The sequence below is a fragment of the Narcine bancroftii genome, chromosome 6 (genome assembly GCF_036971445.1).
Source record: "Narcine bancroftii isolate sNarBan1 chromosome 6, sNarBan1.hap1, whole genome shotgun sequence".
NCBI classification, from domain to species: Eukaryota; Metazoa; Chordata; class Chondrichthyes; order Torpediniformes; family Narcinidae; genus Narcine; species Narcine bancroftii.
In genome coordinates this window covers 166,917,594-166,943,904 of record NC_091474.1, presented here as the reverse complement: position 1 = coordinate 166,943,904, position 26,311 = coordinate 166,917,594, and the positions used below count along the sequence as shown (strand labels likewise).

General features: G+C 44.2%; 1 protein-coding gene across 2 annotated transcripts in view; it reads left to right on the top strand.

The window, feature by feature from the left end:
* The first annotated feature begins 7,481 nt into the window (after positions 1 to 7,481).
* The window catches only part of pinx1 (PIN2 (TERF1) interacting telomerase inhibitor 1), a 139,677-nt gene continuing 120,847 nt past the window's right edge, over positions 7,482 to 26,311 (top strand). Inside the window, exons 1-4 of one of the 2 annotated variants that reach the window (XM_069886617.1) lie at positions 7,482 to 7,682; positions 16,008 to 16,117; positions 20,655 to 20,747; positions 23,605 to 23,677. In XM_069886617.1, coding sequence (XP_069742718.1) covers positions 7,664 to 7,682; positions 16,008 to 16,117; positions 20,655 to 20,747; positions 23,605 to 23,677 — 295 coding nt within the window. In that variant the 5' untranslated portion in view covers positions 7,482 to 7,663. The remainder of the gene's footprint in view (positions 7,683 to 16,007; positions 16,118 to 20,654; positions 20,748 to 23,604; positions 23,678 to 26,311) is intronic. The other variant, XM_069886618.1, reaches the window with a different exon arrangement.

The following is a 26,311-nucleotide window of genomic DNA, read 5'->3' as shown; positions in this document are numbered from 1 at the left end:
GGGGAAAAAATGCAACTGGCATGCCCGCCTGGTTGAGGGTAGTGACCAGGGCTACGTCCAAAGCATCACTTTCCCCTTGGAAAGGTACATTCTCGTCCACTGCATGCATGGAGGCTTTCACAATGTGGATCCGGAGGTAATTAAAGTCTGTTTGGGCTTCAGCTGAGAGGTGGAAATTAGTGGCTTTTAAGAGAGGGTGAACCTTATCAGTGAATTGAGGGATCCACTGGGCGTAATATGAGAAAACCCCAGGCATCTCCTCAAAGCCTTTGTGGTCCTGGGGATGGGGAGCTCTAACCGGGATTGGGGCCATGTAACCAAGGACAGCCAGACGTTTAGTCCTGAACACACACTTGTCAGAGTTATAAGTGAGGTTCAGGGCTTTAGCCACATGGAGAAAACTCTGGAGGTTGGCATCATGGTCTTCCAAGGTGTGGCCACAGATGGAGACATTATCAAGAAAGGGGAAGGAAGCCTTCAACCCATACCTGTCCACCATTCTGTCCATCTGCCTCTGGAAGATAGAAACCCCGTCAGTGATACCGAAAAGGACCCTTTGGAATTGATAAAGATGACAGTTAGCCTCAAATGCCATACATGGATGGTCCTCAGAATGGATTGGCAGCTGGTGATAAGTAGCTTTAAGGTCAATGGTCAAATGAGCCCAATAGTGCGCAATATCATTCACCATGTCCGAAATTCGAGGGAGGGGGTATGCATCCAGGAGTGTGTACTGATTAATAGTTTGGCTATAGTCAATTACAATCCTGGACTTGTTTTCCCCTTTTAGCACTACCACTTACACTCTCCATGGGCTGGTGCTAGGTTCAATGATACCTTCATTGAGCAGATGTTGTGTCTCAGATCTCGGTCTGCTGTACTGTACCTCCTGCTCTTGGTAGCAATAGGTTTGCAGTCCAAGAACAGATTCGGGAAGAGAGGTGGTGGTGGGGGGGTGTCAGTATTCAGTGTGGAGAGGCTGCATGTGGGTTCTGATTTTAGGGGCCCTCCTTTCCACAAACCATTATGGGGGAAGGGGTTTTAAGGTGACACAGGAAGTCCAGACCCAACAACATTAGAGCACACAATTTATCAAGTATATACAGGAAAAAATTACAGAATTCCCCCCTTCAAACAACAGATGTATTATACGATGTTGTTAAATATGTGTAGAATGTGAATGAGATGCAAGGAATTTGTATTTATTGGAAGTATACATCTTTAGATTGTACTCTTGCACAGTCCGTGATTCTATGAAGCTTTCAGTAGAGCCCATGTCGATTAGGCATTTAGTGGAATGTCTGTTTACCTTCACAGTCACTATGGAGTAGGTGAGCTGGTGAGGTCTGTCCTGATCTAGCACCATCGAGGCTAGGTCCCCGGAGACTCCATACTCCTCACTCGAGTGTCCCCCACCATCCTGGGTTGCCTTGCATGGGTAAGATGGAGTCAACCTCGTGGCACAAGAAGATGGCCACTGAGCCTTTTTGTGCCATTTCCTCACTGACACCCTCCATCGGCATATAGTGCAGCAAGTGGGCTTGGGTGAATTCAGTGCAGATGGCTTGGGGCTGGAATCGAATTTGGGAGTGGTGCAGGCTGCAAACTTCCCCTGGTTTTCCCTCGCATGACAAACCCTCACCCAGTGCCCTTTCTTGCCATAGCTGGAACACACTGAGTCTTTAGCCAGGCAATGAGATTAGGGAAGCTGACTCTTGCTGCAGAAAAAGCACTCCCTAGCACGGGAAGTGGCAGCTGTTAGGGCAGGAGTAATGTGTCCCGATCTGGGCAAGAGCTAAGGGGAGGCGGCGGCCCTGGCCTCGGTCAAGTGAGGCTGGCGGAGGCCCCGGTCCGGGCAGAAAGTAGGAGATGGCGGCCCCGGTCCGGACACAGGGAAAGCAGCGGCAGCCTCGGCCACGGTCCGGGCAGTATGGACCGACCTAGGAGGGGAGGCAGACCCCTCCAGCCCGAGTAAGAAACCTGCATAGGAGAAGGCCACTCCGATATAAAACCTACGACCCAAGGACCTCGCTGCCACGTCCCAGCTTGCTTGGCCATGGCACACGAACCATGGGTGTAAAGGGTGGGGCCAGTACTGCGCGCACTGCACTCCACCTAAAAGCTCCTTTGCGCAGGCCCGAGGACAGGTCCACGTCCTCCCCCTCCACGTCCTCCCCCTCCACGTCCTCCCCCTCAAAAGATACTCACAAACTCAAGCTAGCATGCTGGAACATCAGAACCATGCTAGACAAGGCTGACCGACCTGAACGTCAGTCTGCCCTCATTGCACATGAACTCCTCAGACTTGACATCGACATAGCCGCTCTCAGTGAAGTCCACCTTGCAGATGTAGGCAGCCTCCAAGAACACGGTGCGGGCTACACACTCTACTGGTCTGGCAAGCCTATGGATGAACTACGCCTATCTGGTGTAGGCTTCATGGTCAAGAACTCCATTGCCACCAAACTCGAAAACATCCCAACAGGCCACTCGGACCGGATCATATCCATGCGACTCCCCCTTCAAAACAAGCGTTGCATCACCCTCATCAGTGTCTATGCTCCAACCCTCCAGGCGGAACCAGCAGAAAAGGACAAGTTCTACACTGACCTGCGCAACCTCATTCAACGCACCCCTACAGCCGACAAGGTTGTCATCCTTGGTGACTTCAACGCTCGCGTCGGCAAAGACTCAGAAACCTGGCCAGGAATCCTGGGCAAGCATGGTGTCGGCAAGTGCAACGACAATGGGCGCCTCCTGTTGGAGCTCTGCGCAGAACAGCGGCTTGTCATTACAAACACCCTTTTTCAGCAGAGGGACAGCCTGAAGACTACCTGGTTGCATCCCCGATCCAAACACTGGCACCTCCTGGACTACGTCCTGGTGCGAGAAAGAGACAAACGAGATGTGCTCCACACCAGGGTCATGCCCAGCGCGGAATGCCACACTGACCACCGGCTGGTTCGCTGCAAGCTCAACCTTCAAGCCAAAGCCCAGGAACAGTAAAGCCCCCAGAAAGAGGTTCAATGTTGGAAACCTGCAGTCAGACGAAGTGAGAGGAAACTTCCAGACAAACCTCAAAGCAAAGCTCGAGGATGCAATCTGCCTCAAGGACTCGTCCCCTGAAACCCTCTGGGATCAGCTGAAGACTACCATACTGCAATCCACTGAAGAGGTACTGGGCTTCTCCTCCAGGAAAAACAAGGACTGGTTCGACGAAAACAGCCAGGAAATCCATGAGCTGCTGGCAAAGAAGCGAACTGCCCACCAGGCTCACCTTACAAAGCCGTCCTGGCCAGAGAAGAAAGAAGTCTTCCGTCGCAAACTCCGGGAGATCCAAAATGAGTGGTGGACTAGACTCGGCAAGCGAACCCAGCTCAGCGCGGACATTGGTGACTTCAGGGGTTTTTAAGAGGCTCTAAAGGCTGTGTACGGCCCCTCACCCCAAGTCCAAAGGCCGCTGCGCAGCTCAGACGGCAAATTCCTCCTTAGCGACAAGATCTCCATCCTCAACCGATGGTCAGAACACTTCCAATCTCTTTTCAGTGCCAACCGCTCAGTCCAAGATTCCGCCCTGCTCCAGCTCCCTCAACAGCCCCTAAGGCTAGAGCTGGATGAGGTCCTCACCCGGGAAGAGACATATAAGGCTATTGAACAACTGAAAAGTGGCAAAGCAGCAGGTATAGATGGAATCCCCCCAGAGGTCTGGAAGGCTGGCGGCAAAACTCTGCATGTCAAACTGCATGAGTTTTTCAAACTTTGTTGGGACCAAGGAAAACTGCCTCAGGACCTTCGTGATGCCATCATCATCACCCTGTACAAAAACAGGCGAGAAATCAGACTGCTCAAACTACAGGGGAATCACGCTGCTCTCCATTGCAGGCAAAATCTTCGCTAGGATTCTCCTAAATAGAATAATACCTAGTGTCGCCGAGAATGTTCTCCCAGAATCTCAGTGCGGCTTTCGCGCAAACAGAGGAACTACTGACATGGTCTTTGCCCTCAGACAGCTCCAAGAAAAGTGCAGAGAATAAAACAAAGGACTCTACATCACCTTTGTTGACCTCACCAAAGCCTTCGACACCGTGAGCAGGAAAGGGCTTTGGCAAATACTAGAGCGCCTCAGATGCCCCCCAAAGTTCCTCAACATGGTTATCCAACTGCACGAAAACCAACAAGGTCGGGTCAGATACAGCAATGAGCTCTCTAAACCCTTCTCCATTAACAATGGCGTGAAGCAAGGCTGCGTTCTCGCACCAACCCTCTTTTCAATCTTCTTCAGCACGATGCTGAACCAAGCCATGAAAGACCTCAACAATGAAGACGCTGTTTACATCCGGTACCGCACGGATGGCAGTCTCTTCAATCTGAGGCGCCTGCAAGCTCACACCAAGACACAAGAGCAACTTCTCCGTGAACTACTCTTTGCAGACGATGCCGCTTTAGTTGCCCATTCAGCGCTTGACGTCCTGTTTTGCGGAAACTGCCAAAATGTTTGGCCTGGAAGTCAGCCTGAAGAAAACTGAGGTCCTCCATCAGCCAGCTCCCCACCATGACTACCAGCCCCCCCACATCTCCATCGGGCACACAAAACTCAAAACAGTCAACCAGTTTACCTATCTCGGCTGCACCATTTCATCAGATGCAAGGATCGACAATGAGATAGACAACAGACTCACCAAGGCAAATAGCGCCTTTGGAAGACTACACAAAAGACTCTGGAAAAACAACCAACTGAAAAACCTCACAAAGATAAGCGTATACAGAGTCATTGTCATACCCACACTCCTGTTCGGCTCTGAATCATGTGTCCTCTACCGGCATCTCCTACGGCTCCTAGAACGCTTCCACCAGCATTGTCTCCGCTCCATCCTCAACATTCATTGGAGCGATTTCATCTCTAACATCGAAGTACTCGAGATGGCAGAGGCCGACAGCATCGAATCCACGCTGCTGAAGATCCAACTGCGCTGGGTAGGTCACGTCTCCAGAATGGAGGACCATCGCCTTCCCAAGATCGTGTTATATGGCGAGCTCTCCACTGGCCACCATGACAGAGGTGCACCAAAGAAGAGGTACAAGGACTGCCTAAAGAAATCTCTTGGTCCCTGCCACATTGACCACCGCCAGTGGGCTGATATCGCCTCAAACCATCTAGGCGCCTCACAGTTCGGCGGGCAGCAACCTCCTTTGAAGAAGACCGCAGAGCCCACCTCACTAACAAAAGACAAAGGAGGAAAAACCCAACACCCAACCCCAACCCACCAATTTTCTCTTGCTACCGCTGCAACGTGTCTGCCTGTCCCGCATCGGACTTGTCAGCCACAAACGAGCCTGCAGCTGACGTGGACATTTTACCCCCTCCATAAATCTTCGTCCGCGAAGCCAAGCCAAAGAAGAAGTGGGAGCAGCTGGTCCTTGGAAGGGGTTGAGGTCGTCATTCTTGATCTTGGTCTGTTTCAACAATTTGCCCAGTTCAACATGGCTAGCTATGTCCTTCTTTCCTGACTTGAGCAGTTGCTGCCTCGTGTATCTCAAGTGTACTCCCGTGACTAGTGTCCCAGATCTGTCCTTCGTCATGATTGTGGCCCAAATCCGCTTTGTCCCTGCACTTCTTGGCAAGCATCCACAGGTCCAGCAGGTAGTCATCGATGGTCTCTCCTGGCCATTGGCAACATAGAGCGAGCCAGTGCTAGGACCTTGTTTTGTGACTTCAGGTACCGAGCCTTCAATGCCTCGATGGTAGCGTCGTAAGTAGTGCAGTCCCTGATGACTGCATACTCTTTTGTTCCTACCCTCGAAATGAGTGCGGACCTCCTGAGTTCGTCGGTGTGGAAGATGTCTCTGGTCGCATTCAGGAAGGCCTGGAAGCAGTCTAGCCAGTATGTGAACTCCTCAGCCACGTCGGGGGGACAGAGGGTCTTATCAGCAGCATACCTGGCTTGAGTAGCGCTTGCATCGTTTAGGGAATAAGCTAATAAAATTGTAGTGTGAATAAAAGCTCTCACGACTGAAGGGAGAACAAACACTTTTTTTAAAGCTTATAACTAAGGGTAGGGCTTCACAGTAGTTTTCAGAAGGGTTATGGGTTTAGGTGGGAAACCAGGGTTATATGTGAGAAGATGGGGGCAAAGCCAGGTGGTGGAGCCATCAGCGCAACACACTACCAGTAAATCCCAGTTCACAGCAACTATATCCTCAAAACATTCCAGTTCTGCAATTTTAATACCCCTGGGATCTTAATATTCTTAAATATTATGGTTTACCTACCCCTCCACCTGGTTAGGTCAACTATCCCCAGATGAAAAAATTACTTCCCATTAAAACTCCTGCCCTTACCTGAAATATACACAATCTGATTACAGGGATGTTTCTCATCATTGGAAGGTATTAAAAGGAAACTTAGCTTGAGTTACTTATATTTTATCAGGAAGGTTTACTTAGAAACTCTGTCCTGGTAACTTGCCTTCCTGAGCAACATTGCATAAGAATTCAAGGATGCTTCAATATTTTCCAAATTACGATTCACTATGATTCACAGTTGGTCAAAGTACCTGCTCTTACCTGCATACCATGACAGTAGTTTGTATAAAAAGGGTTGATGAATTTGCATGCGTGATGGAGATTGAAAACGTGGCTGAATGGTGCACCAACAGCAACATTGCATTCAATGTCATCAAAACCAAGGAGCTGATTGTTGACTTCAGGAAGCAAAAATCAGAGCTGTACAATCATTGGGGAATCAGGTGGAGAGGGTGAGCAAACTTAAGTTCTTGGTAATCCCTACCTTGGAGGTTCTTTCCTGGAGCCAATACACTAATGGAATTGTGAAGAAAGCACGTCAATGTCTCTTGTTCCTCAGGAGTTTGCAGAACTTTGGTATAGCATCTGACACCCTCGCTAATTTCTACAGCTATGTGGTGGAAAGTGTGGTGATCGGCTGCATCACAGTCTGGTATGGGGACATCAATACCCTGAGCATAAATCCTTACAAAAAGTACTGTGCACAGCCGAGGACATCACAGCAAAACCCTCCCCACCATCGAGAACATGGAAAGGGAATTGCTGCCGTTGGGGAGCAGCGGCAATCATCAAGGATCCCCATAACCCAGCACACGTTCTGTTCTTGCTACTACCAGCAGGAAAGAGGTATAGGTCCCACAAGACTTGCACCACCAGGTTTAGGAACATCTGCTTTCCAACCACACGCCCCCTGCCCACCATCAGACTCCTCAACATCAAACTCAATCTGGGACTCGTTTAAGCACTCTTGATTTTATTGTTTTTTTTTCTCTCTCTGCATTTGTTTCTTTATTTGTGTCCATGGGTACGTTGAGTACAGTTTTGTTTTGCACTACTCGTTAGGAGTCATTCTGCTTCAGGGTTGTACTTGAAGTCATGAATGTCGTCTTGCAATAAATCTGAAACGATCCAAAAACCATCCTCCCAAGCAGGACAAGGTTGACGCATGCGCATTCATTTTGCACCCTGCCCCCTTCGGCTCATGCGCACACCTGAGGGCCGGGCCACGCTCGGTCGAGAATGAATTAAGTCGGCCAGCTCCGGCGCTTTTCGAAGTCAGTTTCAGCCGGGGCGAAACTCCGTTGGCTGGTCTTCTCTGGGATTCGCGTCGAACAAGAGCGAGGACGACTTCGGGTGCAGAATGGCGATGCTGGCGGAGCGTGAGTCGGAGGCGCCATGTGCGCGGGCGGGGCCTGCTGGGAGGGGCTGGGACCCGCGGCCGCCGAGCCTGGTGGGTGGGCATCAGCTGGCGCTTCGCCTCCAGCACCAGGGAGCGGCAACGTTGAGCGGGTTGCCCCTCCACGGACGCCTCGTGGCTGCCGCAGGCTCTCCGGCGTTTCCGGCCCGGCGAGGAGCCGCAGATGCTGCCCAGCGCTCATGGGCCTTTGATGCTGGGTCTCCGGTGCGTGGAGCAGCAGCACTTTGTTAGGGGCCTCTTATTAAAATGCCGGAATGCGCAGCACAAAAAAAAATGTTGGACGCTGTGTGGCCTCCAGCTTGTTTGTGTTTTTACTGCAAATCACAGCACTGCAGGCTTTCGTGTTTCACCCCCCTCCTCCCTCCTCCCCCCTCCCCCTCCCCCTCCTCCCCCCTCCCCCTCCCCCTCCTCCCCCCTCCCCCTCCTCCTCCCCCCTCCCCCTCCCCCCTCCCCCTCCCCCTCCCCCTCCCCCCTCCCCCTCCCCCTCCCCCCTCCCCCTCCCCCTCCCCCCTCCCCCTCCTCCCCCCCTCCCCCCTCCCCCTCCTCCCCCCTCCCCCCTCCCCCCTCCCCCCTCCCCCCTCCCCCCTCCCCCCTCCCCCTCCTCCCCCCTCCCCCCTCCCCCTCCTCCCCCTCCCCCTCCTCCCCCCTCCCCCTCCCCCTCCTCCTCCCCCTCCCCCTCCTCCCCCTCCTCCCCCCTCCCCCTCCCCCTCCTCCTCCCTCCTCCCCCCAAATTGAGGATGGGTTTGCTCGTGATAGTGTATGCCCTCTGCAGCAGGGTTGTACCACCTGCATTGGTTGGTCAGTGTCCAAGTGTGCTACTTGAGACCGTCCACAGTCTCGAGTCTGCTGCCCATGTCAACGATGAAAACTGTGGCATCGTTTTCTAGTACTCTGAAGGGCTATTCGTATGGCTTTTATAGAGGTGTACGGTAGGAATTTCAGTGAAGGAAAATGTACTGGCAGTCCCGGAGGTCTGGTGAGACACATGTGGTTGTCAGACCATGTCAGGACATTGGAGAAAGCATGCCCACCTTCTCACGGAAGTGCGTCAGCATGGTGGTGGGCAGTTCTTGATGTCTGCGCACTGCCGGGATGAAGTCCTTGTTAAAGTAAACATGGCACCATACACCAACTCAGCTGAAGTTGCCAGGGTCTCCTTTGGGGCAGTGCGTATTCCTAGCAGGACCCATGGCAATTTGTCCATCCAGTCTGGACCTGGGAGCTGTGCCTTGAGGGATGCCTTCATGTGCCAGTGAAAACGTTACACTATGCTGTTTGCTTGTGGGTGGTAAACCATTGTGTGGTGGAGCTTAGTGTTAAGTAGCCGGGCCACTTCTGTCGGAGGAGATGCATGCCGGCAAGCCAAACGGGCTATCCAGTGTGTGGTGAGGGCATGTGCACAGATCGCAGTGGAGATGTCTGACGGTGGGATGGCCTCAGGCCATCTTGTGAATCTGTCCACAATAGGGAAAGGGTGGGTGACACTGTCGATGTGGATGTGGTCGAAACGTTGGTGTTTCAGGGCAAAGTTCTGCAGTGGCACCTTGATGTGTCACTGAATCTTGGCAGTTTGTCAGGGGATGCATGTTCTGGCCCAGTTGCCAACCTGTTTGAACAACCCATGGCACATGAACATGGTTGCAATATGTTTCTTTGTTGCCCCAATAGAAGGGTTAGCTGGGCCGTGAACCATGTTAAAGATCCGGTGTCACCAGGAAGCAGGGATGATGGGTCTTAGCTGTCCCGTAGACACATTGCAGAGGAGTGTGGTGTCAGCAGGCCAAAATCTCACATCCTCTAACTTCAGGTTTGAGATGGCAGTGCGGCAGGCAAGCATCTCTTCAACTTCTCACTGGGCAATGGCCGTGGCTGTGTAGTCGATATCTAGGGCAAGAGTATGGATGGCATTGATGGCCCTATGGGATAACGCATTTGCAACCTGGCTGCTCTTGCCTGCAATGTGCTGGACAGAAGTCATGTATTCTGAGAAGTAGGTCAGTTGGCGCTGCTTTTGGGCTGACCAAGGATCAGACACGTTGGCAAAGGTAACCATGAAACCTGTGAAACCTCTGCCCTTGAGAAAGTAGTGGAAATGCCAGATGGCGAGGTAGAGAGAGGGATTCCTGGTCAAAAGCGCTGTATTACTATTTGGGGATTCTCAGGTAATGACTGAAAAAGGCAATGGGCTGTCAGCTACCATTGATCAGTTGCTCCAGCACTCAACCAATGGCTGTGTCATATGCGTCAACTGTGGATGCATCAGCAGTTGCTTTTGCCAGTGCTTCCTTGACGTTGTCAAATCCAGTCTTGGCCACATCGTTCTAAATGAGCTCTTTCGGCTTGTTGGTGGTTGCGTTATCCTGGCTGCTGCTGCCACGGAACAACGGTAGAAGTTGACCATGCTGTCAAACTTGGGAGTCCCTTTACAGTCGAGGGTTTGGGAAACTTGCGAATGGCCTCGACCTTGGACAGAAGCAGGACTGCTCCATGCTAGTTGATGTGTCAACGAGGAAGTTGATGGAAGTGAGGCCAAACTATACTTGGCAAGGTTGATCGCCAGGCCATACTCCTCGAGCCTCTGTTGGAGCTGTCAGAGGTTTGTGTGTGTGGTGTTCCTGGCGAGAGTGGCTGACGATGTCGTCAAGGGAGATGAACACAAAGTCAAGCCATGGCCTACCGTGTCCATAAACCTTTGGGTAGCATTCTTGAGGCAGAAGGGCAAGTGCAGGAACTCAAAGAGCCCGAATGGGGTGGTGAGAGCTGTCTTCGGGGTGTTGTCTGGGGTTAATATTGTAGTCGTTTGTGGGTTGTTTAACAATTCGATTCAAACAGTTCAGTTCAAATGTCGTATCCACAGTCAAAAATGCGAGCCAACCTGCCGATCAGAGAGAGGAAAAACAACTGTCCAGGCTCATGCTACCAGTCCACTGCCCTGACCCCATCGTATGCCAGGCACCCACTCTTGCAAGAGCTCAAACCTCCGAATGACGGTTTGAGAACTAAGTGGTTAGGGAACAAATTATGAAGATACAAATAAAAAAGGATCTGAGAATATTTTACTTGGTAATATATGAAGAAGATATGAAATTGAAGTTGGATAAAAATCAAGAAAAAATTATTAAATTGCAATAGCGGTAGCAAAATTGTGTTGCAGTGATGTGGTAAACAGAAAATTTTATAATGATGGACAGATGGAACACTGAAATACAAAGTTGTATACCATTAGAAAATAATACATAAAAATTCCCAATCTGATTCCTTAAATTATAAGATTTGGGAACTATATATGGAATTTGTTAATAAAGGCCCATCCATATCACCCATTCTTCTCAATCATTAATTAATTAGGAGATACAATAGTTATATTAAGAGAATAAGATTAGTGATTAATATATAGTTTAGGTGTTTTCCTTTTCTTTTTCTTTCCATTCTTGGGGGGAGGGGTATATTGGGGTGAAAATGTATAACATTTTTTGTATCATCTTGTATTGAAAAATATTGTATTATATATATACTTAAACAATTGTTTGGTTTTGATAGAAATATTAGTTTCCTCGTACTTGTTCAAGCAATGGAATTGATTGAAATTTCTTGAAGAAATATTCCTTTGTCATAATTTTAGAGGTGTCATGAATCCAAACATCTTTGTTTTTGCATCAACAAGCATTGTATTTGCTACTTGGAGTTGCTTGTTCAATGTACTTAGTTTCTCAAAAATGTCCGTCAAGTAACTCTCATAAGCTTTCCATCTGTAAGCAAGAGCTTCACTTCAGGTTTGTCCTTCAAAAACTCACTGAGGTGATCCAACAGTTCCATAAATCTTTTGAACCAGTTTCCCTTTGACAACCACCTTACTTCAATGTGAAGCAATAATCACATTTTTATTGATGCACAACTGCTTAAACAAACATTCACATTTGGCATTAGCTATGATGGCATTGATACACTTGATCACAGAATGCAGTATCTCGTATAGAACAGGGGAAACTTGGCAATTAAGTTTTCTCAGTGGATAACGCAATACACAACCAACATGTTTGGATTTTCATCCTTCATTAATTTTAAACATCCTGTTTTTTTAAACCCATCTTAGCAGGTGCACTATCTGCAGGACAAGATACAATGTTTCCTTTTGATATTTCATTTTCATCCAAATTATTTTTGAGCTTGCTGTAGATATCAACTGCATAGTGGTTGTTTCTAATGATTCACAAAACAACATTGAAACTCTTCCTGATCGATACATCTCACGTATGCCAATAACAGAGCTTCATTGTCCTGTACAGTAGATTCATTCAGTTGCATTGAGAACTTTTGTGATTTTAGCTTCTCAATAAGCTGTTTTACAACATCTTAACCCATGTTATCTATTCTGTTGCAGACAGTACTATTACTCAGTGACATTCTCGGACATCTTTGTCATCCTTTTGCAGAACTGTTTTGAGAAACAATATTATGCGTTTAATCAGTTCCTCCCCATTTATGTGATTCTTCTCATGTTTTGCTATCAGCAGAGAAATTTCATGGCTAGCTTCAAGGGTGCAATTCAGAACTGTAGTTCGCGCAGTGAACAATGAAGTGATTTTTTAAAATATATTTTAAAATATTCCAATTTCGAATCGACATGCTTGGATGCTTTACCCTCAAATGAGCTTCAAGGCGGCCTGCTTTCATTGATTTATTTGTCAAATCTTTTGGCATAATAGGCAAAAAGGTGTATGTTTGTCATGTACAGCAGGTATAAACCCAAACTTTAAGATCTCCACTGAATATTGACAAACTTTTTCTTGCTTGGTCTGCTTATTTTGAATATACAACTGTGTGAGCTCCTTGAAACAGATTAATCAATATTTTATTATGTCTTAGAATATAAAAATGTAATAAAAGTAATGATTGAATCAAGAGAATATTGATCCTTTAAAAAAAAAGGTTTTTAAACATTCGCATGGTTTCTGACTTTTTTCCAACAGAGAGTGCATCAAAACTGCACTAGCTTTGTGCTTTACTTTCTGGGGTCCCTATTTTTTCTCCAGTTTTGGTGTATTCCCCCCCCCCCCCCCCACCCCAGGCTGGTGCTCGCCCCAAACCCCCGTCAATAAACTTGTGCACAATGATACATACAGAATCTGGTTTCACTCACTACTGAATTGAAAAAAGGGACATGATTGTTGAGATAATTTGAAATATATGATCAGACTGGTCAGAAAAAAATATAATTATAATGTTATCCAAGGATAACAACAGTTTAAAAATAAAAGAAACAATGGAGAAATAACAGAGAAACATTGGAAGGGCAAAAACATTTTATGAAAATAAAAAGAACAAAGTGATTTTACTTGGAAGTTACCACAATTGTCGTATTGAGTGTTGCCAAGTCGCATCTTTCACACATGTAAGGAGTTGATACATTCTTCCTGTGACAGCATGGGTTTTCCCCGGGGATCCAGTTTCCTCCTATGGTACTCACTGTTTTTGTTTTTTCAAACCAACTTTTTAATTATTTCCCCAAATATTCCTACGCCCCACCTTTAGCATCTATGGTTTTGACTATTCTTCGCTGCTTTTCTTCAGGATGCCATATCAGACCTGAAGTTTGGGGTCTTCCTACAAATGAGTGCTGATTATGGGCTCCTCAACCTCGCAAGACTGAGAGCAAAAACCAAAGTCAGGGACATTGTGGTGCATGAGCTACAGTTGGCTGATGACTGTGCACTGTTTGCCCACTCTCCTGAAGACTTGCAGGAGGTCACCAATCACTTTGCCAGTGCTGTCAAGAGCTACGGATTGACAGTTAACCTGAAAAAGACGGATGTTTTGTATCAACTGGCCTATAGCTCAAGTTACGAAGAACCAACTGTCCTTATTGATGACACTCGACTCAATGCTGTCAGCAAATTTTGCTACATGGGCAGCACAGTAACATCCTCCGCTCCTTTAGATGTAGCGATTGAGTCAAGAACCAGAAAGGCCTGCTTTGCTTTTGGTCAGCTGAAAGATTGGGTTTGGTCACAGGACAACAGGTTGGCTACCAAGTGCAAGATGTACAGGGCCGTTGTCATATCAGCCTTGATATGTGGATGTGTGTCATGGTGCTCATATCAGTCACTTGTGCGTGCTTGACCAACTGCAACAGTGTGACCTACGTTCTCTGATGAAGATCACCTGACGAGGCAAGGTCTCCACTGTTGAGGTCCTTTCTTGAGCAGGAATGCCAGCAGTTTTGATGTCAGTCCATCTGTGCTGGGCAGGACATGATGTCAGAATGTCTTATGGAAGACTGCCCAAGGACATCTTGTACGGCCAACTGTCCAATGATACCTGAAAACTAGGAGGCCAGCTACGGTACAAGGATGTTTTGCACAGGAGCCTCAAAATAGCTGACATTGCCCCATCAGCATGGGAGGATCTGGCTCAAGATCACTCACAGTGGAGGGATGCCATCAGAAAAGGTGTTGACGCTGCTGAGAACAAACTTGGAGGCAACAGAGGCAACAGAAGTCCGAATGCGAGAGCAATAACTAACAAAATAAGGAATCCTTTCTCAAACCAAACTGACTGAAAGGAACCATCCTATGGGATGGATCATCATCCTATGGGATGGATAGCCAGAAGATCCTGAAGTTGTGCCTTCTTGTACTAGACTCCTCTACTATAGGAAACAACTATTCCATATCTACTCTGTCCAGGCCTTAATGTGAAAGTCCCTGCTTTGGACACAGAACAAATTTACAGAACTACCATTAATCAGGTAACACACCTTTTTTGCTTTGCAAAGCCTGAGCACACTGTTGAAGCAAGAGGCACTGCCTAGCAGCTAGTCCTGCTCTAAGGGAGTCTGTCTTCTGTCCAAAGTACAGCAGTATTTGTATCTTCATGGTACGTGACAACTGGCTTATTTTTTGACCCTTGCAATTTACGTTGTTTTTGACTTAACACAATTAATTTTTATGCAAAACAATCAATGATCTTTGCCCGTGAGACAAAAGCCCAACTGGCGAAGCACATGAGACAACATGTTGACAGTTTAAAGAAGATGGGGCAGACCTGCACCAATGCTACATGGACCCCATTGCTCAGTGTTTGGTATGCACTGATTGCAATGGTTTGAGAAAGGATTCCTTATTTTGTTAGTTATTGCTCTCGCATTCGGACTTCTGTTGTCTCTTAAGGCCAGGAAGCATGTTTGATGTAATCAGTCCCAAAAGTGATTAACAAATACTCGTGTCGGGATCACTGGTGAAGGCTATCAATGGTTGTACTTGAGGCCAGGAGACATTTTTAAAAATGTTTTCAAATATAAAATGATTAACATGTGGTCTGCCTGTTTTAAGATGATCAACATTTAAAGTGATCAGCAGAGACCCTAAGGTCCTGAGAGTCTCACAGGTGAAGATCATTGTTTTGTGTAAAAGGTAATTGTGTTAAGTCAAAGGCAAGGTAAATTGAAAAGATTGAAAAATAAACTACTTGTCACATACCCTGAAGATGTAAATACTGCTGTACTTTGGAGGCAAGATAGACTGTCTTGGAGCAGGACTAGCTGCTTGCAGTGCCTCTTGTTACAATGGTGTGCTCAGGCTTTGCAAGGCAATAAAGATATTTGACCTAATTTACAGTGGTCTTGGAAAATTTTTTTGTGTCCGAAGCGGGGACTTTCACATTTGGCGTTGTGAGTGGGGTATCAGCTAATTACTACTAATCACAATAAAACATTATATTCTGAAAAATAAATATAAACTTTATCATTTCAGCAGTCAATATATTTTAACTTTGGAAATATTATTTGGGGGCAGCATGGTTGGCGTAGTGGTTAGTACAATGCCATTACAGTGCCAGCAATCGGGACCAAGGTTTGAACCTGCAATGTAAGGAGTTGATACATTCTTCCTGTGACAGCATGGGTTTTCCCGGGGGATCCAGTTTCCTCCCATGGTACTCACTGTTTTTGGTGCCCTGTGCCGGTCCGCTGTTCCCCTGCAGTCTGCAACTCCTCATGGCCACTGCTATTGACAGATGCTGCACTTTGGGTGCAGACCTCTGTGTTTGCAGGACTTTATTTACTAATAACGTTGGTTTCTTTAACAGGCTATTTAAAGCCTGTACAGAGCTGCTGGCATTAGATTTGTGCAATAACCTTCGGAGTGCTATGTCTCCGCACTCCCGGATCTGCACCAGCAGTGCCATTACCACAGCTCTGGCAGCATTGACATTTTTTTTTGTGTTTGGTGACTGAATAACGAGTTATTTAAAATTTCTTGTACAAGTTTCCCAAATATTTTCTTTTTAGCCCGTAGAAAGCAGAAGTGGTCTGTAGATCCAAGGAACAACAACTGGAAGAATGATGAATCCAGATTTGGATTGAAGATGTTGGAAAAAATGGGATGGTCGAAGGGAAAGGTGATTATTTTGTCTCTAAAGGAGAATGAAATATATAAATTGTATGAGCAATGTGTGAGTTAAGAGAATTGTATCCAACTACAGCTCCTTTACTGACATTTGGAAAACTGGAGCTAGATGAAGTCTGGATCATTCAGGAGGCTGAGGGGCTGATTTACAGAGAGATAGTTGCACCTAGGAGGCTGGAAACTGGTAGATTGACTGTCAGGAGAGGGATAGAATAGGCAGTCAGTACAATGTACCCATGTGGCTGTTTCCCTTGATAACACATTGTTTTAGTTGCTATTGGGGGCGAGTGCCCTACTAAGGAAAAGTCACAGCAACCAAGTCTCTAGCACAGAATCTGGCTCTTTCTCTCAGAGAGGTAGCGAGCAAGAGAGTGATGATGATTGGTTAGGGGCATAGAAAAATCTATGGAAAAGATTGAGACTCTTGGATGGTATGTTCTTTCTCAATTGCCAGGGTCAGAGATGTCTCTGATCATGTCCATAAAATTCTTGCGAGAGTGGGTAAGCACCCAGATTTCATGGTAAACAATGTTACCAATGACGTAAATAGGAAAAGGGATGAGGTCCTGAAGAGTGATATATGGAGTTGGGAAGGAAGATAGAAAGCAGGACCTCAAAGGTGGTAATCTTTGGATTGTTGCCTGTGTTATGTGCCAGAGAAGGCAAGAATAGGAAGTTATGGCAGATGAATGGTGTCTGCAGAGTTGGGCAGACATTCAGATTTATTGATTGTTGGGATCTCTTGTGGGGAAGGTATGACCTGTACAAAAGCGATGTGTTGAACTTGATAGGGACCAATATTCTTGCAAGCAGGTTCATTAGAGCTTTTGAGGAGGGTTAAACTATCAAGGCAGGCGGATGGGAACCAATGTGATGGAGCAGTTAGTGGAAAAGTGGTTGTAAAGTATAGTAAAACTGAGGAAGGATAGGCTGTGGCTGGAGTATACAATTGGTTGAATGGAAGAGCATGGAGTTGTGATGTGGCCATTACAGAGACTTGGTATAATGAAAGGAAAGGATTGGCTGATGCTTGTTCTGGAGTTTCAAAGGGATAGGAAAGAGATAAAGGGAATGGAGTGGTATTACTAATCAGGGATAGTGTCCAGCGGTGTATCTACACAAAATGGCGCCTATGGCAGGTGTGGCCAATGCGTGAAATACATGGTGACAAGGAGGTCTCGTGAGAGTTGGTCTTGGTGGTCGCCATGTTGTATTTGGCTTTGTATAATTGAGGATGAGGAAGGAGGACGAGCATACCGAGCAGGTGTGTGTTCCTTGTATGTCTGGGCTGGTGGCGGGGGGCGCCTTCAAGTAGCGCCCTGGGCACGAGCCATGCCTGCCATACCTTAAATACACCCCTGATAGTATCTCAGCTGCAGGAAGGAAAGATCATCTCCTTAAATAGTGTTGATCAAAGGTAGAAACAGGAAGGGAGTGAAAACTCTATTAGGAATATTTTATAGGCCTCCAAATAGCCACTGGATTACAGAGGAGCAGATAAGTAGACAGGTTTTGAAAAGGTGCAAAATTAACAGGGTTGTTGTTATGTGAACTTCAGCTTCCCTAATATTGAGTGGCATCTCCTTAGTACAAAAGCTTCAGATGGGGCAGAATTTGTCAGGTGCGTCCAAATAGGATTCCTGACCTAGTATCTGGACAGACCAACCAGAGGAGAGACCGTTCTGAATCTAGTACTGGTGAATGAACATGGACAGACCTCTTGGTGGCTGAGCATTTCAAAGACAGTGACCACAACTCTCGGACCTTTCGTATAGCTATGAACAAGGATACAAGTCGACAAAATGGGAAAGGGTCTCTGTGTGGAAGGGCTAATTTCAATTGGAATGGCAGGAATAAAAATTGGGACAGATGTTATTTATGAAATTAATAGCTGAAATGTGGAGAATGTTTTGGGACCACTTGGGTGAGGGTCTGGATAGTTTGTCCCTCTGAGCTAGAAGAGAAGTTCTTGGCAGGAAGGTTTAATAAAATCCTAAGACACTATACAGGAATGGTAAGAATGATTAGAGTGAAGGTAGGCTGATTAGGGATAAAGGGGCAATATGTGCCTGGAGGTGCTGCTAAATGAATAGTTTTCAAGTGTTCACCAGAGAGAGGGACCCTGGTGAATGTGAGGTCTGTATAGTACAGACTAATGTGCTTGAGTATGTTGAACTTAAGAAAGAGGAAATGCTGAATCTCCACCCTGAACTAAACTGTTTTCACATCTAGTTCCAAATTTTGGCCTTTTCCCCATATCCCTTGATACCTTGACTAATTAGATACCTATCAATATCTTCCTTAAACTCCCTCAATGATCGTGCCTTCACAGCTATATGTGGCAATGAATTCCATAAATCCACGAACCTCTGGCTAAAAAAAATTTTCCTCATCTCTTTTAAATGGATATGTTCCTCATATGATAGCCCTTGAATTCCAGGAATCACCCTGGTAAATCTCTGTACTCTCTCCAACATCATTACATCCCTTCGAAGATTAGGGGCCCAAAACTGCACACAGTACTCCAAATAAGGTCTCACTAGTGCCCCAAAGAGCCTCATCAACACCTCTTTACTCTTATACACTATTCCTCTTGAAATGAATGCCAACATAGCATTGGCTTTCTTTACTGCCAATCCAACCTGGTGATTAACCTTTAGGCTATCCTGCACAAAGACCCCCAAGTCCCTTTGCACTTCTGCATTTTGAATTTTATCCCCATTCAAATAATAATCTGCCTGTTTATTGCCCCTTCCAAAATATACATTTGTGCATTTCACAACATTGTATCCTATCTGTCACTTCTTTGCCCATTCTCCTTGGCTGTCTAAATCTTTCTGTAACCTTTTGGTTTATTCAGCACTTCCTACACCACCACCTATCTTGGTGTCATCTGCAAACTTAGCCACAAAACCATTCAATCCATAATCTAAATCATCAATATATATTGTAAAAAGACGTGGCCCCAACACCAACCCCCATGGAGCACCACTAGTAACCAGCAACTGATCAGAACAAAATCCTTTTATTCCCACCCTTTGCTTTCTGCCTATCAGCCGATGCTCCACCCAATCTAATACCTTTCCTGTAATTCCATGGACTCTCGTCTTATTAAACAGCCTCTACACGGCACCTTATCGAAGGCTTTTTGAAAATCCAAATACACAACATCCACAGCTTCTCCCTTGTCCATACTACTTGAAATTACCTCAAAAAATTCCAATCGGTTGGTCAGGCAGGAACTTCACTTCATTACACTAGGCTGGCTTGGATCCATCATGTCATGCACCTTGAGGTATTTCATAGCCTTGTCCTTGCATAACTTTCTAACTACTATGGTCAGACTAATAGGCCTATAATTTCCTTTTTTCTGCCTCCCTACATTTGCAACCTTCCAATCCTTCAAAACCATGCTTGAGTCTATTAATTTCTGAAAATTAATATCTAATGCTTCCACAATTTCCAAAGCCACTTCCTTCAAAACCCATGGTGCACCTCATCTGGTCTGGGAGACTTATCTATCTTTAGTCCATTCAGTTTACTAAGCACTATCTCTAGTAATCTGTACTTAATTCTATTCCCTGAGATTTCTGACTATCAGGTCTTCCTTAGTGCAGACTGACGCAAAATACTCATTTAGTTCCTCTCCCATCTCTTTGTTACCCATTATAATTTCTCCAATCTTCAATCGGTCCTATATCTACCCGTGTCTCTCCTTTACTCTATATTTTTTTTTAAACTCAATATCCTTGTTTATGTTATTTGTCAATTTCCTTTCATAATTCACCTTTTCTTTCCTATGACTCGTTGACTTTCTGTAAGTTTTTAAATGTTTCCCAGTTCTCTGTTTTTCCACTAATTTTTGTTTCCTTGTATGTCCTCCATTTTGCTTTTATTTTAGCCTTAACCTCTCTTGTTGGCTACATTTGTTCCATTTTTCCATTCATAATTTTCTTTCCTTTTCAGAATATGTTTATCTGCACTTTTTCTTTATTTCTTGCTTCTCCTCCATCAACCTGGGCCAGTTCCTCTCTCATACCAATGTAATCTGCTTTGTTCCACTAAAATATTGACACAAATTTGAAACTTAATCATATTATGGTCCCCATTACCTTTAATTCCCTTATCATCTCAGGTTATGCATCACTGCCGATACCCTGGTGAGCAAATAGCTAAGTCTCCAGGACCAGAAGCAATATACCCCAGGTGACTACAGGAAGTGAGGGAAGAGATTGCTGGGGTGTTGGCAATGATCATTGGGTCTTCCTGGTCACAGGAGAGGGATTGGAGAATGGTAAATGTAATCTCCTTGTTTAAGAAAGTTAATGAAGAGAATCCTGGAAATTTTAATGGTACTTTGAGAAACTATTGTACTCACGGAAATATCCTTATTTTATTAGCAGCTTCTATAAATATTAATATTGAAAGTATTTTGTGTATTTATAAACCAAAACATCAATTGAAGTTAAATGCAGATTTATGATAAATTTGTTATGGAAAAAAAAACTGATATAGTTTTTATTTTCTAGGGACTTGGAGCCCATGAACAGGGTACAACTGAAAACATTAAAGTCCAAATCAAGAACAATACTGTGGGTCTCGGAGCAACCAAGAATCATGAAGTAAGTCTTCAGATGTTACACAGATTTGCTCCAATTTTTGAATGCATGAGATGATATATCATGAATTTTGAATGAGGTGATACCCAAGTATATAAATATCTTGAATATTCCATTATTTGATGTGCAATTTTGCTTCCAATCTAAAATGGGGAAAAATTGCCTCCAATGCTTTAGCAGCTAGTTCTACTGACATGCTGTAAAATCATATTTCAGTATTGAGCATTGATATAGACTGCTACTAGATTTGAGTGTTTAATTGAAGAACTTGAATTTTCAAGTGATTGGTGTTACTGCTATCAACTTTTAAGTGGTCATTTATTTTTTGAATCTGGAGAGTGCCCAAGATATCTGATTGGTCTCTGCTAACCATACTGATAACGAGGTTCTCGATTATAGCATTGAGAAAGCAAATTAAAGAAACTCAGAATTTTATATCGACATTAGCACATAATATGTTATCATTAGTGGTATTAGAGATGCATTCGGCAAACTATGGTTACAATCCTTTGAGACCATTGACACAATGATGAGGACTTTGTAGGGGGGAAAAAATCTATGAAGCCGGCAGCTACATGATAATCGTGGGTAGATGTTAAAATGAAGTTTCTAGAAGTGCACGTGTGTGGATTAGGGTGGGGGAGGGGGAGTTGTCAACTTTATTGATGAAAATATTCTGACAAGGAGAAATATAAAGTCCAAATTCTGATTTGTTTTAGACTGTTCTTGAAAACAATGTATGTTTGGAATATTCTTTGGCTCTAGGGAAGTCAGTGCTCAGCAAGCTAGCTACTGCTATCCTTCTTCACTATAATAGGTATAATCCGATAAACTGTGATTCAGCATGGGAGTTCAGAAGAAATGTAAATAGTCCAGGAAATTTTAGTCAGTGATGAAGTTCATGGTTGATATTAAAGAGAGCTCCCTTTAAAGATCTAGCAAGCTCAGTAGTGAGAACTTCTACTTTTTTGTCTCTTGTTAGCTTCCTGATGCCAGCGGCTGTGATGTTATCAAATTGCTGAGCAGCCAGTTGTATTAAGAAACTTCTCCTACATACCAGGAAGCAAAGGGCACATTTTAAAATAAACTTACAGACATTTTACAGAGTGGTATAAAAATGTAACAAAGTAGCAACACAAATTTTAAATATTAAAAATATAAATGTTATATGAGCCATAAATATTAAAGAATTAAAAAAAAATGCTAGATAGCATAACCTGTATCTGAAATTAAACCAAGTGAAATTGCTAATAGAGATTCCAGAAAATAATTTGAGCAGAAATAAATTTAAAGTTAATCCCACTTCTCTGCCCTTGGCCTTTGTTGGATTGAACATTGGCTGATGGATTGAACATTGGCTGAAAGGGAGAGGCCAGAGAGTGGTAGTGGAAAATTGTCTGTCAGGTTGGAGGCCGGTGACCAGTGGTGTGCCTCAAGGATCTGTATTGGGCCCATTGTTGTTCGTTATATACATTAATGATCTAGATGATGGGGTGGTGAATTGGATTAGTAAATATGCAGGCGATACTAAGATAGGTGGAATAGTGGATAATGAAGAAGGTTTTCAAGGATTGCAGAGGGATTTGAGCTGCTTGGAAAAGTGGGCTGAAAAATGGCAGATGGAATTTAATGCTGATAAGTGTGAGGTGCTTCATTTTGGTAAGAAGAATCAGAACAGGACTTGCGTAATAAATGGGAGAGCATTGATGAATACAGAAGAGCAGAAGGATTTAGGAGTAACGGTACATCGTTCCCTGAAGGTAGAAACTCATGTGAATAGGGTGGTGAAGAAGGCTTTTAGTATGCTGGTCTTTATCAATCATTACATTGAATATAGGAGTTGGGAAGTGATGTTGAGATTGTATAAGGTGTTGGTGCGGCCTAATTTAGAGTTCTGTGTGCAGTTCTGGTCACCTAATTATAGGAAGGGTATAAACAGAGTGAAGAGAGTGCAGAGAAGATTTACCAGAATGTTACCTGGGTTTAAGCATCTAGAGTACAGGGAGAGATTGGGCAGATTAGGTCTTTATTCTTTGGAGCGTAGAAGGTTGAGAGGGGATTTGATAGAAGTATTTAAGATTATGAAAAGGATAGACAGAGTGGATGTGGATAGACTATTTCCGTTAAGAGTAGGAGAGATTGAAACAAGAGGACATGAGTTAAGAGTTAAGGGGCAGAGGTTTAGAGGTAACATGAGGGGGAACTTCTTTACTCAGAGAGTGGTAGCGGTGTGGAATGAACTTCCGGGAGAAATTGTGGCGGCAGAGTCAATTTTATTATTTAAGAAAAAGCTGGACAGTTATATGGATGAGAAGAAGGTGGAGGGTTATGGTCATTGTGCAGGTAGGTGGGACTAGAGAGGAGTGTTTGGTTCGGTGCGGACTAGAAGGGCCTAATGTCCTGTTTCCGTGCTGTAATTATGTTATGTTATATGGCTCCAGTGCTCATTCAGCCACTTGTTAAGAATGATAAGAGTATTTACCTCCATCACTCTTTTTTGTGCAATGAGTTTTGACTTCTATTTGCAGTTAACTTGAATCTTTGTCCAATGCTAGGATCAATAGGTCATTCAAAATGTCTCTGTTCAAGCAATGGAATGGTACTGATTAGTTGGATCTATGAAGAACCAGTACAAATTCCATGGGCCAAAAACACCTCTTGGGTGCTGGAACTATTATTTGATTCTATGCAGAAATATTTTGCTTTTAGATCCAGGTATTAATGAAATGTACCAGCTGAAATATTATCATCTTTCTATTTTAGCATATGAATTCAGCTGCATTTCACATTCCTGCTATCATCTCTGTATTTAATTTGTAAATGAAAAATGTTTAACTGATGATCTTTTACTTTCAATTAGGATAACTGGATTGCACACCAAGATGAGTTTAATGAGCTCTTGTCTAAACTGAATGACTGCCATGGACAGAATGGTAAGTACAGTGGTGTTGAGTTTCATGTTTTCTTTGTTTAATTTATGCCAAAATCACAGGAAAACATCATCACTGAAGAGAAGCACTATTTTTTCAGTCATGAGTGACACATACTAGCACTTTATATATTTGATCATACTCCGAATCTGTTGATGGATCTGCTTTGCCTCTGCTCCAGCTTTGTTACTGCAGAGAATTTGAAAATCAGGCATGTACTTGTATTACATTTGTGCATACTTTCTTGCATGTCTTTCTGTAACTCTTGCATTCACATTTTGAACCTTAGCCCTGATCGTCCTGGCTCCTTTAATTCTCTGGTCATCCCCATAGCTACAGGGCGGAGAGCCCATCGTCAGTCGTGGGTAAATTATTGGAGGATGTTCTGAGAGATCGGATACATGTATTTGGATACCCAAGAGGTGATTAAGGATAGTCAGTGTGGCTTTCTGCATGGTAGATTGTGTTTAATGAATCTTAGAGTTTTTTTTGAGTGTTTCCCAGAAAGTAGATGAAGGAAAGGCTGTGGATGTTGTCTACATGGACTTTAGTAAGGTCTTTGACAAGGTCCCACATGGGAGGTTAATTCAGACACTAGGTATCTATGGAGAGGTTGTAAACTGGATTTGAAATTGGCTGAATGGGAGAAGAAAGAGTGGTAATGGATGATTGCCTCTTAGACTGGAGGCCTGTGAATAGTGGTGTGCCTCAGGGATTGGTGCTGGGACCATTTTTTTGTTGTTGTGTATGTCAGTGATTTGGATGATATGGTAAATTGGATCAGCAGGTTTGCTGATGACACTAAGATCGCAGGCGTTGTGGACAGTGAAGAAGGCTTTTAAACCTTTCAGAGGGATCTGGACCAACTGGAAAAATGGGCCAGAAAATGGCAGATGGAATTTAATGCAGACATGTTGAGGTGTTGGATTTTGGAAGGACAAACCAAGGTAGGACATGCATAGTAAATGGTAGGGCACTGAGGAGTGTGGTAGAACAGAGGGATCTGGAAATACAGATACATAATTCCCTGAAAGTGGTGTCACAGGTAGACAGGGTTGTAAAGAAAGCTTTTGGCATCTTGGCCTTCATAAATCAAAGTACGGAGTACAGGAGTTGGGATGTTATGGTGAAGTTGAGGCCAAATTTGGAATATTGTGTGAAGTTCTGGTCGCCAAACGTCAGGAAGGAGATCAGTAAGATTGCAAGAGTGCAGAGAAGATTTACTAGGATGTTGCCAGTCTTCAGGAGTTGAGTTACAGGGAAAGATTAAACAGGTTAGGACTTTATTCCATGGAGTGTAGAAGAATGAGTGGAGATTTGACAGATTTATAAAATTGAGGGGTGTAGACAGAGTAATGTTCATAGTCCCCTCATTTCAGGGCATCATAATGTTTGGGACATTTGCCTTCACAGTTATTTGTGAGTACACCTGCCTAACCTTTTATTTGGGATCGTCAGGACTGTGCACCTGCTGTTGTTCGGAATCTGGATTTTGGAATCATTTTAAAATGGCGGTCCCTTTAAGCAAATGTGATGTTTCAAAATCGCACAAAACAGAGGGCGTGGGGTGTTAAATGAGTTTAGATAAATAAAGACCATAATATCACTAGCATGTTTTTAAAAAAAATTATCAAATAGTGCAAATGCAGAAAATGCTCCAACTTCTGAGCAATCGATAATAAAAGGCGCTTGCTTTTCTGCATCTCACTTCTACCCATGGGGGACTCTGCAGCTCTCTGCCATGTTCATAGCCTTCCCAGAGGTTTCTGATTGGTAGTGGTGAGTGGGTGGTGATGAAGCTCAATAGGGAGGAGCTTTTACAAGTAACAATCGCACTCATCAGTAACTATACCCGATGTGGAGTTGCTCTTATAAAGTGATAATTGCACTAATTAGCGATGCCATGCACCATGAAGGGCCTCTTATTAGGTGGTGAAACCACAAATTATGGTGCCCTGAAATGAGGGGACTATGTACTTAAAAAGTTTTGTAATTTCTACATGGTCAAACCAAAATGTACATAAACCTCCTTTAATAAAATCTGGAATGTGCACTTTAATCACGTGAATTGTTTGATTACAAATTTAAAACTGGAGCACAGGGGCAAATAAAAAAAAAGTTTCTGATCCAAACATTATGGAGGGCACTGTATATATTTTGACATGTAGTCTTTTGTTTGGTCAGGCTGTTTTTCTATATAATTGAGCACAACATGCCATTGAATTCCATATTAAGGTTTAGCTGATAGTTGATGATTTCACAGAGCATATATTTGACCATATATAATAAATGATAATTACGTAATAAATCATTTGTATATAAGTAAATACATACAAAAGGGAGAAAAAAATATTAGGTGAATAATAGAATATGCATAACTACATTTATAGTTGTAATAATTCAATCTAGTGATAAACAAAGCATGCAACCATGTCAGACCCATTCAATGGACTTAAATATTTAAAAAAAACTAATGAACTAAACTAATCTATCCCCTCCCTCGAATTAATATTATTTTTATAATGAGAAAAAAATCAATAATGATGTTGAATCAGGGGCGACCCCTGGAGAACAAAGAATTACCAGAATGTATAATAACTATTGATTCTTCCAATTATAAAAAAAATTCTAAGAATG